Consider the following 11,914-nt stretch of genomic DNA (forward strand, 5'->3'; position numbering starts at 1 on the left):
TAATGTTCTGAAACAGGTCCAGTTTCTTTGCCTTTCTTTTTACACACAGCAGGGCTTTTATTTTTCACATCAGGGGCCCATTCCCAACCAAGTGTGAGATACTGTGATCAAAATGATGGATGTGAAAGCTCACTTGGCTCCCAGTTTGGGTAGTTTCAGTGCTCTGGCACTGCAGGGCCTGCCAGCTCCTCTTTTTGATGGATGAAGTAGTTATTGTGTCCCTGTCTGTGTGGAGGGGTGCAGAGAGGCCTGCACTGGGCTCTGATGCTCCATGCTAATCAAGGACAAGTTGATCCTGTCTGGCAGCTATTTTAGCAGAACATGACACCACAGTTACATTGCTGTGTGGAGAAGCCAGGTGAGGAGAGAACTCCATCCTTCCACCACCTGCAAGGGTAGGCATGCCCTTTCTTTCCATAGAAAACATAATTGTTTTAATCTAAATAGCATCTTACACCTAAAGACTGAGAAAGGCTGAAGAAACCCAGGTGCTCACTGAACAAGGAGCAAGGAGCGGCCCTCACAATTGATGGGCCTGACGTCTGGAAAGACAAGCTCAGAAATTAATCAAAAGTAATGAGGCCATGGACATATGAATGGAAAGCCAATGCTTATGGCACAAACCTGGAACAACCTGCAGACCATACCGGGTATATTGTGCATCTGAAAGTATGAGAAATGAGCATAACAAGCATTAAAGGAGTCAGAAACCATGAGAAGGTCATTATTGCTTTGTCCACTGATAAACATGCCAGAATTGCAGTGGGACTACATTGTTCTGGAGGTTTTGATTAAGACTGCCTGACCTTTCAGAGGTTAATCTGTACACAGGTTCACTGGCCTGAGGTGATGGGGAGGTACATGCATGTCTCAATATATGGACCTCAGTTCTCATGACAACGCTGATGTTATGAAAATAGCAAACTTCTTCCTGTAAAAAAGTAACCATGCTATAGCAGTAGAAATAGATGTAGATTAATTAGTTGCATGAAAGTGAGTGTAGATTTTTAGATATTTTTTTTCCTGAGTACATATATGCATGTTATTTGCTTTCATTATCTAAGGATTAATTTCATCTGGTCCCAAAATGAGTAATCTCTGGGTGAACTACCACGTGTGATCTTGATTATAAACGTTTAAAGTTTGTTAATCCTTTGTGGTTTTCTCCTCATTGCAATTTATAATCAAGTTTTAACAGGGATAAGAAACACAACTGCAAACTGCAAAACAGAAGCGTAAAAACCAGTTGGTGAACACATTTATCTTTTTGACAGAAGCAAGTATTTTTGTCCTTGATATGGCTTAATGGCTTTTTGTATTCATTATTTAATAAACCTTTCACATTTAAATTCAGAATTTGGCCCTTAAAAAGTAACACACTGCTTGTTCACTCTTGGATTCAATGAGGAATCACTGGGGTTAAAGAGCAGCTTCCTTCAGAGCAGCTTCACCAGGGAATGGTGCAAAACTCCCTGAAGGAACTGTAAGGGTTCCAAGGGCTTCCATCCCACCACTGAAGCTCAACGATTAGACTTTAAACTTAGGTTTCGTCTTTCTTTTGCTGACTTGCATGACTCGGATCGGTGTTCCCATTGATGGAGAGGAATCAATGAAAGCCTTGGGAGTATCAGGGAGAGGGGGCAGCGGGCAGTGCAGAGCCAGAGGATGGAGATTTGACACCGCACCTCTCTGACACTGCGAACACACATTGCTGTGAGAGGTTTCGCTTTACTTCTGTCCATGGCCAACACTTAATCCACATGAATGACATACCAGTCATCCCTTACTCTCCCTCAAAATCCCGCGTACCCTCTGAGGACTTCGCATAACCATAGCTCGATCAATTAAGCCACTAAAAACGCAATGGCTTCTTGCACCGAGCCCATCAATGGTTTATAACCGCGGCACTGGACATCTCCACGGCACCTCCCGGGGCTCTCTCCAGAGAACGATCCGCGTTCCCTGCGGCTCTGGCGGCCGCGGATCTGCCAAGTCATGCTGCCCTTGCAGCGCTGCCGCCCTCCCCGGCCCTCCCCTGCCCGCCCGTCCGCTCGCGAGATCCGCGCTGCTATAAAGGCGGCGGCGCGCCGGGGCTGCCGCAGTTGGCGCTGCGCTCTTGTTCTTCTGCTCCTGCGTGATCGTGTCGGCGCTCCCAGTGAGTGTGCGGGGCCGCGGGGGCCGCTCTGGGCTTTGCACTGTGGTTCTGGGGTCTTCGTGGGTTGTGTTTTTTGCTTTATTTTTAATTAATTTTATTTTTATGTGGGTTTTTTTTTTCATTATTGTTTGGGGTGGGTTTTTTGTTCGCTCTCCCTCCCCCCTCTGGCAGACGCGCCCTTGAGCGAGGCGCGCAGGGCGAGCCCTTTCCCCCCGCCTCCCGCTGCCGGGGGGTCGCGCTGCTGCGGCTGCCGCTTGCACCCCGTGTTTAGTTTTCCCCTGGTTTCAGTTCGGGCTTGTTTTGGCGGGGAGAGCGGGCAGATAAGTCCTTCCAACGCTCGGGCCTTTATCGGCGCTGCGCGGGTCGGGCCCGCGGGGGGAGCGCACGGAGCGCCTGCCGGAGCCGGGCGGCCCCTTCCCCGGCGGGCGGGGCGGCATCTCCCTTCTGAGCCCTAAAAAACCCAAACCCGAGCGCTGGGTGCGGCCTGGGGACACGCAGGGCTGGATTCCCCTGTCCCAGAGCGGTGTAGCGGGGGAAGGGCTCGGGGGTCACCTCGGAGCCCCTCAGGCACCCCCCGCCCATCCCGCGGTCCGTGCGCGGTGCCCGCGGTTCGGTACCGCACCCCGGCCCAGTACCGCACCCCGGCCCAGTACCGCACCCCGGCCCAGTACCGCACCCCGGCCCAGTACCGCACCCCGGTTCGGTACCGCACCCGGCCCGGCCCCAGCCCGTTTCTGGTCCGGTACCGCCCCCCGGCCCGGCCCCAGCCCGTTTTTGTGACGGTCCGAGGGTGTGCGGAGTGGGAGGCTGATGCCGTTTTGAAACGGCCTTTTCGCTTTTGTGCAAGGCACCCCGAAGGTATGAAATCGCTCGCTCAAGAGAGCGGGCCCGGCTTGTTATAATTGCAGTTTGGAGATAATTGAGGCCGTCTGCGGCTGTGAGCAACAAAGATACTCCGGCCGGATTCGGGCGTGTTTGATTTATGGTGCTCATTCTACTTTCCTGCAGAGTGAAAGGAAGGAACAGTGATTCTGTGGTCTGCTCCTCTGCGGGTTGGGAAATGCTGTGGCTAAAATCCCGAGCAGAACCCGCGCTGACCCCGCAGGGAAAAGCACCGGGGTTGGCAGGTCACAGGGGCTGCTCTGGGGGAGGCACATGCGGTGTGAGGTGACCAAGGTCTCCTGCAGATAGTAAAGGAATTTATTGTTACCAGAGAAAGGTACAATAACTCGTAGTTTAGAAAGGGGAAGTATCAAAGAGCAGTCTGACCTTGACTACCTAGTGAAATACTCCAGAGAATTGCTGATGGAACAAATATAGGAAGACTGGCATAGTACTGAGCAAAAGGATGGCCTTGATCTTGGATAAGAAAAAATAATGTAATTCAGTGATGAAAATGTGGGGTCATGCACTCCAGGCCAAGCAGCTCTTGTCTATAAGATAAAACTCGCTAGTTGGAGGCATCTCAAATAAATACTGTGCAGGGGCTGTTCCCCTGTCCGTTGTGCAGAACTGCACTTTGAGAACCACAGCTGCATTTGTGGGTACAGGATTCTTGACATCCTCCTGCCAGGCTGCTTCACTGCATCCTGCAAATGTTCTCTAGTCCTGGCCACCACAATTCTCTCCCAGTCTGCTGCAGTTAAAGACTAAAAACCCTTGGATGAACACGGGGATAAGGAGCTTTGTTGCACATTTAGAAATGCTGAATGTGTGGGCACTTCTCAAAATGAAAACTGAGAGGTGGATCATTACTGTCAGGGTGTGTGAGAAGCTTTCAAAAGCAAAATCATTGCTTAAAAGGCTAGGTGAGGGTTCAAAGCTAAGTGTTTGACTTGTGGACTAGTTCTCCAGGAAAAAAGTGGCTGGCAAGGGGGAAGGAGCCAAGAAATGAGGTGCTCTCAACCTGTTTTAGAACGGACTCGGTGCCCTGTAGGCACAACTTGGAACAATCCTTGGCTTTCCATAGCAACATGAGACTCAGCTAACCTTGGAGAGGTGTATTTTATCTCCGAGGCACCCAGTGCTGCAGAGTGTAGAGTGAAGCGAAATAACTTTTAAGAATATTTCGTGATCTGCAGAAATTAGGTTTATAGAGTTGCCTGTTTGAAAGATTATGCTCTGGAAGTCTGAAGTGTTATACTGCATTCCCAGACTGCACGGGTGTATTACAGATTACAAGCTTTTGGGGCAGACAGCCAGAAGTAGTGTTCCCTTGTCCTTGTGTACCCTTTTATTCTTTCTCAGTAGACTTAAAGGGAAAACAACCCAACTGTACTGATTTAGACTTGGTGAAATTGTAATTAACCTAGAATGCGATTTCTGTGTGTACCACAAGCCTTTCTGGTTACAAATAAAAAAGGGTTGAATTGTTCAAAAGGTTAAAGTGTAGTTATGCAGAGCAATGTTCCCTGGGGATTAACAGAAGTTGTTTTCTTTCAGAATCAACAGGAAGTTTGAGGTCTTAAATTCCCTTATAAAATTGAACAAGGTTCTTCTCATTGAAATTTCTAAAAAACAGACTTTCTACTCATCTACCATGTGGAATAGGATGGTTTTCTGAGTAATGATAAAGCTCTAGGCTAGCCCTTTCCCAGACTCTGAACTGTTACTGGTTAGGTAACCATTACTGTATCTTTAGGAAGCCATGAGCCATGCATTTGGAAGTGCTGGCAGTTTCTATAGTGGCTCAATTACACAGGTAATTTACACTTATTTAACACTTAAGCCTTGTTGCAAGACCAAGTGCTGATAAACTGTCTTTGGTGTTTGATCTAGATTGATAAGATGCTTTGAATAAATCCTTTCTTCCAGGTGCAAACGTATTGCCATCTAAACTGTATTGGTGTTAACTCCTGTCTAGGTTAAATCAAGATGTCTTCAGGAAAGGCTTTCATTGGAAAACCAGCTCCTGACTTTACTGCCACGGCTGTAATGCCAGATGGACAGTTCAAAGACATCAAACTCTCTGACTACAAAGGTAATTTCACGTGCTTCTCTAAATACACAGATAGTCTGGCCATAGGAAGGGCTGGAGGGTATCTGAAGATACATCTTAGTTTGGTTTTGAAATAATAGTGACCACTGGGCTGAAGATCAGAACTTGTGCAGTGGTGGCTGAAGTATGCTTAGCGGGCTGTCAGCAGTGTGATAACTGTTACCACTGAGCATAAAACTCCTCTAAACTGTTATCTTGCATCAGGCTCATTGCCCTGTATTGCACTGGTGTAACATTTCCAGACTGTGGAACAGCAACATCTTCTGTCTCATCTTGTCAATGGAAAGTAAATTCTTTCAGCTAACCAACAGTCTCTTTCTCTAGCGTGCTGGCAATATGTTTGCTTTGCTGCAAGAAGCTTCACTAAAAACAAAAGGAAAGCCTGAAATAATCAAGTACTCATGTTGATGGTTTTAGAAATGCATTTCTGATGATGCTGCAGGCTGCATGAGGGTGATGAGTAGGCATAGACTACTCACCTACTCAGTTAAGACATCTCCTTGGCTGGTAGCCTTTCAGATCTGTGGCATTTCTCTGTTAGGGGTTAGAGACAAGCATTCCCTGTTAAATTTGACAGTCTGGGTTTTGGGACTTGAGTTGGTTAGGGTTTTAAGGTTATTTTTTAGGGGTTTTTTTCTGTGTTTTGTTTTTTCTGTGTTTGCGTTTTCTTAGAAAACTAACAGATTAACTGCTTGTACTACTTTTCCAGGAAAATATGTTGTGTTCTTCTTCTACCCCCTGGACTTCACTTTTGTCTGCCCAACTGAAATCATTGCCTACAGTGACAGAGCTGATGAATTCAAGAAAATCAACTGTGAAGTAATTGGAGCTTCTGTTGACTCTCACTTCTGTCACCTTGCCTGGTAAGAATCAGCCTTTTAACCTAAGAGACTGTTCTGCCTGGCCTCAGTTCTTGCAGGAACTGGGTCCTGGGTGTATTCAAAGGCACTTTGAATAAGTATTGGTGGTTCCAGGTGCTTCTGAACAGAACTGAGCATACTGGGCATCAGTTCCTCTGTTGCCACATGGCAGATTGAGTATGATATTGCACAAAGGATTAGCTTCTGTTTAACCTTGAGCCCTCATTCTGAACTACCCATATTTTTAACATGTAATTTTTTCTTCTTTCAGGGTCAACACTCCTAAGAAGCAGGGGGGTTTGGGCACTATGAAAATCCCCTTGGTTTCTGACACAAAACGTGCCATTGCCAAAGACTATGGAGTGCTGAAGGAGGATGAAGGTATTGCCTACAGGTAATGTGCCAGAGATAAATGAGCTGATAAAGTTATGGTGCAATGCATGGATGTGTCAGATAAACACAGAGCTCGTGTACACTTGAACACCTGCAGACAGTTAAAGCTATTGGCTGTTCTGGGTGTGAACTCCTGCAGGCTGTGAGACACTCCTACAAGGGGAGATGCTCCCTGGTTCTCTGTGGTGTTTAGTCTTCCTGTGCTTTTAAGTTAAATTCTGCTTCCCTTTGACTGCCTGCTCCTCAGTGCAGGAGTCTCATGCAGGTGAGCTGCAAACATTGGTAATGCAAGACCTACAAGTCATGAAAGTGATTACAGGCATTTAGTCTAGTGATCAAAGTGCAGATTAATTAAACCCCAAGTCTTTAGTCTGCTGTTCATAAAAGTTGCCAAGGGAGCTGAACTTTTGCTAACTCTTAGCTTAATATTGGAGGACTGATGAGCTGTTGCTCGTTGTCTTTTTGAGAACAGTGTGTAGTGAGGATTTTTTAATGTGAAAATATCTCTCCTTGAATTTGGTTTTTCCTTGGGTTTCTCTTCCTTTTTTTTTTTTTTTTTTTTTTTCCCCTACTAGTATCTTCCTTAAATAGGAAGCACTTCTCTCCTATTTCAGTGCTTTGACTTGCCTCCTGTCCCTCCTAGTTCCTGTTGGGCTTTCAGCTGCTACAGTTGCATGCACCAAGGTGTTCCTTTCTAGGAAGTCACAGTAAATGGCACAAATGGTTCCATAATCAAATAGTGAGTGAACCTGAGTTTTTGAAACTCACATCAGTCTAATCAGCCTTTCAAAAGCTGTGCTTAAGGACTGGTTTTTGTTTGTTTTTAGGGGTCTGTTCATAATTGATGAGAAGGGGATCTTGAGGCAGATTACAATCAATGATCTTCCTGTTGGCCGTTCTGTTGATGAAACCCTAAGACTTGTCCAGGCCTTCCAGTTTACAGATAAACATGGAGAAGGTAAGAGTGCTTTTCAATTTAATGTTTTCTCTAAAGAATAGTATTAACTAGGCAGATTAAGTCAAGAGTTACTGAAAGGTACATGTATTAATCTGTGCACAGCAGGTAATTGTGACTGGTGAAATGCAGCTGGTTCTGTAAATCTGCTTGTTGAAGGACCATAATGCTTTATCTTATTCCAATTATTTGTCCATCAAGTACTTGATCATGTTGAGATTTCACTTAAATCAATTTGGTGATGGATGTTTTGTCAAGCACACAGAAGTTGTTTTTTTTTTCAATTAAACACAGAAAGTGCTTGAGACAGAAGTCTAACAGAAGCCTGTTGGACTGCATAAACTACTTAAATTCACAGAAAGTCTGCTGATCTTTCTGTCAATATATAGTGAGGGTAAAATGGATGAGAGTCTCTGTCCCCATAGTTCAGGAGGAATAAGGTGTTTGATACTGGCAGATTTTCTGCAGAAGTGAAAGAAAAAATAAGGCACTGCAGATAAAAAGTTCAAACCAAGTTAGGGAAGCTCAAAATTGCTATGCAGGTGTTGGTAGTCTTGAGTTGTCAGTAACTAATGACATGTATTGCTGCTGGTCATACTTAATGTGCTTCAGAAGTGGTAAATTAATGGCAGGTTTTATTACAACAAAGTGCTCTTGTGACTATGGCATAGAAATATGTCGTGTGAGGAGACATCCCAAACATTTGATGATGGAGCAGTTATATGTCATGCAAATGAAGCTTTACTGTGCCTTTGAGTAGTCAAAACCTGGCAAAAGGTTTTCCTTTAGAACTTTAGGGCTGCAGTCACAACTAAATCAGGACAGACCAGAGTAAGATACATAGCAACAGTCAGAAGCTGAGCATACTGTGGCTAAAATTGCCAGTCCTGAGTGGAGCAAGCATCCAGCATTCCATGGCAGTAAAGAATGAACACTGTTCAAAAAATGCTGCTCAAGGAGCTGCTGGAAGTTTGAGACCATGCATCCTCTGCATCATGGTGGCTTTTTGATAGCCATGTGACAGTTGAATGCTTTTTCCCCTGCCCCATTCAACTGGAGAGCTGGGCCAGGTGGATTAAAGATAAGGGGAATACAGACTTGGCTGGATCCAAGGAGATAAGTGTAGTGTGGTGTCAGAGCCTTTCTGACCTGGGCTGCTGGAGTTGGTGTTACCTTTGTCAAACTTCCCAGAAGCTTTTAAGTGGGGCTGGGAGAGGTGCTTGTGTAAAAGGATCTGCTGTTGTCTGGGCAGACACCTGGTTCCTTGGGTGCTACTGCCCAGTAAACAAATAGAAATAAGCAAAACGGAGCATAATGTGACACCAAATGCATTGTCTGTATATTGTAAAGATCTGTGTGTCTTCTGAGTTGCTACTTTGTTTTAGTATTGTGTAAAACATGTTCTGCAGGAGCAGCTGGTAAGACTTAAACATTCTTATCATTTCAGTGTGCCCAGCTGGCTGGAAGCCCGGGAGTGACACAATCAAGCCTGATGTTCAGAAAAGCAAAGAGTATTTCGCCAAGCAGAAATAAACATTCAGCCTGAGTGGAAACTAGTATGCCTTACTTTAAAGAGCAAGTATCAGTTACTGAACTTTGATTAAGTCATTGCATCCAAGTCAAGGGATCATGTTATAGTTATAAACAGTAACTTTTTTACTTGAAGGAAAATTTGTCCTGTTGACAGTACCTTCATAGCAAACCCTAACGATCAGTATGTGTACATCAAACCCTGTTGACCTTAGTGGCAATGCTGTGTCTGGTTAGCCATGTGTTACATAGAGCAGTGGTATCCTTTTGTAACTCTATTAAACTTGTGAAAAGAGCACACTGTCTACTGTTCTTGTGTCATCATCAGGAGACCTGGGAGCAGTGCAGACTGCACTTCTGAAAGTTTTCTGTAGACGTCCTGAGTCCCAAAGGCCTTTTACTACAGCTCCATTAGAATGGAGAGAAAAAGACTTGGTTTTCATGTTGAAGTAATAAAAGACTCCTCACACTCTTCATGACTTGGCTGCTGGAGGGAGGATCAGGCTGTTGGGCTTGAGCTCTGGGCACTGAGCTTGGAGGATGTGACTGACAAAGGTGGGGCATCTCCTCATGCACCAACCATGTCAACTTAGTCTTTCTGCACCTACTTAAGTCAAAACTGACTGTTCATGTCATTCCTGGGAATCCAACATCAACTTTGAATGCTGTCTCTATGGGAGTGGAATACTGGGCTTTCTGGAAAGCATATATTCTTGGATATAAGCATTCATCCACAGTCTTTCCCACTACATGTCACAGGGGTCATAGATAATATGCCAGTTTTCCATTAGCTTGTAGTCATATGATTTAGATCAAAAAGGTGGCATTATAAAATCTGGCATTCAGGTGCGCTCAGCCTTGTCTTTAATCTTTGTATTTCAAGTGATTATGTAAAACTCAGAGCACATGACTGGCCTTAAGTTACACCAAAGATGTGACTGCTCTGTAGCTTCATAGTTCAGGGTGGCTCCTGATAGGGCTGAACTTCAAAGCTGAAGGACTTGGGTAATGAGCTCTTGCTTCACAATGCAAGGGAGGCAGAGCCCTGTGATCTTCATGTACCTGTAAAGATTAAACTCTTACTGGACCTTGTAACTGTCTTCAGCTCAAGTCATAAACAAGTTCTGTCCTGATTAAAGTCAGCAACAGCAACGGTGAGGACCAGGGCTACTTCTGTCACTCAAAAATGAAAGTTGTATGCCTTGATTGTACAGCTGCAAAAAGCATGTGGCAGAAGTCTTGGTACCAAATACTTCAGTATCTACCAAAGTAGGTAATCTCCATGAAGATATGTGAAAGTAATGTTCAGCTGGATCACTTATGCCTAATTTTTAAAAAATCCAAAGTCTCGAGAGAACAAATGAAGCTTCCCAGGAAGGCATTGATGAGTAACAGCAGCATTTATATGGTTCAAAGTAAAGTGAATATAAATGAACATGGCTGAGTAAGAAGTTACTGAACTTTCCTTTCTAGCAAGTGAAAAGGAGTCAAGTTAGGGTTAACTAATGTAAAACTTAATCTCAGTGAAGAAATTTTTGCTAGTATCTAATCCAAACCTACCCTGGTGCAAATTGAGGCTGTTTCCTCTTATCTCATTGCTTGTTAGTTGGGAGAAGAGACCAAACCCACCTCACTACACCCCCTTTCAGGTAGTTGTGGAGAGTGATTTTTATAGCTACTCAGTCACCTACCCCTGGACATAGAGGATGAAAGGGTTCTCTAATATTCTGCTCCTGAAACTCTTTCCAAAAAGAGGATCTTTATGGTGCCCATCCCAGGCTCTGGAAAGAAGGTGGGGATCTGAGGGTAGTTCCATCCCCAGCAGCTGCTGTGTCCTGCTGTGGCTGCTGTCTGGAGGAGAGGTCAGAGCTGCCCTGCAGCACATCTGGGCTTAGGAGTGTTCTGTAGGAAGACCCCTTGTGTTCATTTCTTCATCCTACTCCTCTGGTGTGAGGAGTTTCCTTCATGTGCTGTAACTTCCTGTATGTCCTGCCCACCTTGAGCCCACACTGAGAGGATACAAACTGTACCTGCTCAAGCATCATGGTCACAGGTGAGTGATGATACTGTGGAAACTGGAAATAGCCAAGGAACAATATCCCTGTGGATTAGGAACTGGATTACATGCATGCGTCAAATGATTGACAGTGGGAATCCATGCAATTAAACAATTACTTTTTCATTCTTCAGCTACATGAGTCATTCCTGGGAAGGTTTGCTATGCTGTCATTTTAATGTTTACATTACTTACATTTCCAAGCGCATGACACACAAAAAATGGGGAACAAAACTTCTTCAAACCAAGAAGAGTCTAAAGTTTATTTCTTTGTTTAAACTCTCTATTGATTCAGATGTAGCTTGGAATCTCCAGTAAGTGTTCTGGGGCTTATACCCTGCTTCTTGCAATATGACATCATAGACTAGTGTAACTTTTATGTTCAAATAACTATAATTTGTTTATTTATTATTTTAATCATTTATTAAGGTGTGTTTTTTCCATGTACCAAGGTGCAGATTGTATTTTCATTACAATTAGGAACTGCTTTTGTTTTCACAATCAACAGGTGCCATATTTCCCAGTGAGGCAAAGACCTCACTCAAGCAGTGCTTGAGTTTGACTGGATGGGTAGCTGCCTAGTGGGATTTTGTCTGAAGATGTAAATCAGAAAGGATAGATGTGATATTTGCTATTTTTTTTTTTTTTAATGTGTGAGTGACTGCAGATCTATTTTCCTACTTTGGGTGCTTATTATAAATAAAACCTTTACTCATTTATTTCTTTAGAATAGTCAGGTGAAGAGAAACTGAAATACATCTTACTGTGTCTCTATCCTAGATCTCTTAATTTGTAGCTGATTGCTGTGATTCCTGGGAATTTATGTAACCCATTCCTCAGCTGGACAGGGGAAAGAAAATAGTGGAAAGTTCATGGGTCAAGGTAAGGACAGGGAGAGATCACTCAGCAGTTACTGTGTCAGGCAAAACAGGCCGGGGAAATTGGCTTAATTTATTACCAATCAATT

General features: G+C 44.3%; 1 protein-coding gene across 1 annotated transcript; it reads left to right on the plus strand.

The window, feature by feature from the left end:
• The first annotated feature begins 2,026 nt into the window (after positions 1-2,026).
• Positions 2,027-9,187, plus strand: PRDX1 (peroxiredoxin 1). The gene is made up of 6 exons (XM_083868093.1): positions 2,027-2,155; positions 5,019-5,135; positions 5,863-6,016; positions 6,285-6,407; positions 7,234-7,364; positions 8,809-9,187. The coding sequence occupies exons 2-6, from the start codon at positions 5,030-5,032 to the stop codon at positions 8,892-8,894; spliced, it is 600 nt and encodes a 199-aa protein (XP_083724219.1). The 5' UTR covers positions 2,027-2,155; positions 5,019-5,029; the 3' UTR covers positions 8,895-9,187.
• Positions 9,188-11,914: the final 2,727 nt, after the last annotated feature.

The sequence above is a fragment of the Zosterops lateralis genome (assembly GCF_965231275.1).
Source record: "Zosterops lateralis genome assembly, chromosome: 9".
Lineage (NCBI taxonomy): Eukaryota > Metazoa > Chordata > Aves > Passeriformes > Zosteropidae > Zosterops > Zosterops lateralis.

Bases quoted from the DNA above. Each gene is read 5' to 3' on its own strand.
- PRDX1 (XM_083868093.1), top strand. From the start codon at position 5,030: ATGTCTTCAGGAAAGGCTTTCATTGGAAAACCAGCTCCTGACTTTACT. The intron at 6,017-6,284 runs GTAAGAATCAGC...TTCTTCTTTCAG, and splicing joins CACTTCTGTCACCTTGCCTG to GGTCAACACTCCTAAGAAGC. The intron at 7,365-8,808 runs GTAAGAGTGCTT...TTATCATTTCAG, and splicing joins TACAGATAAACATGGAGAAG to TGTGCCCAGCTGGCTGGAAG.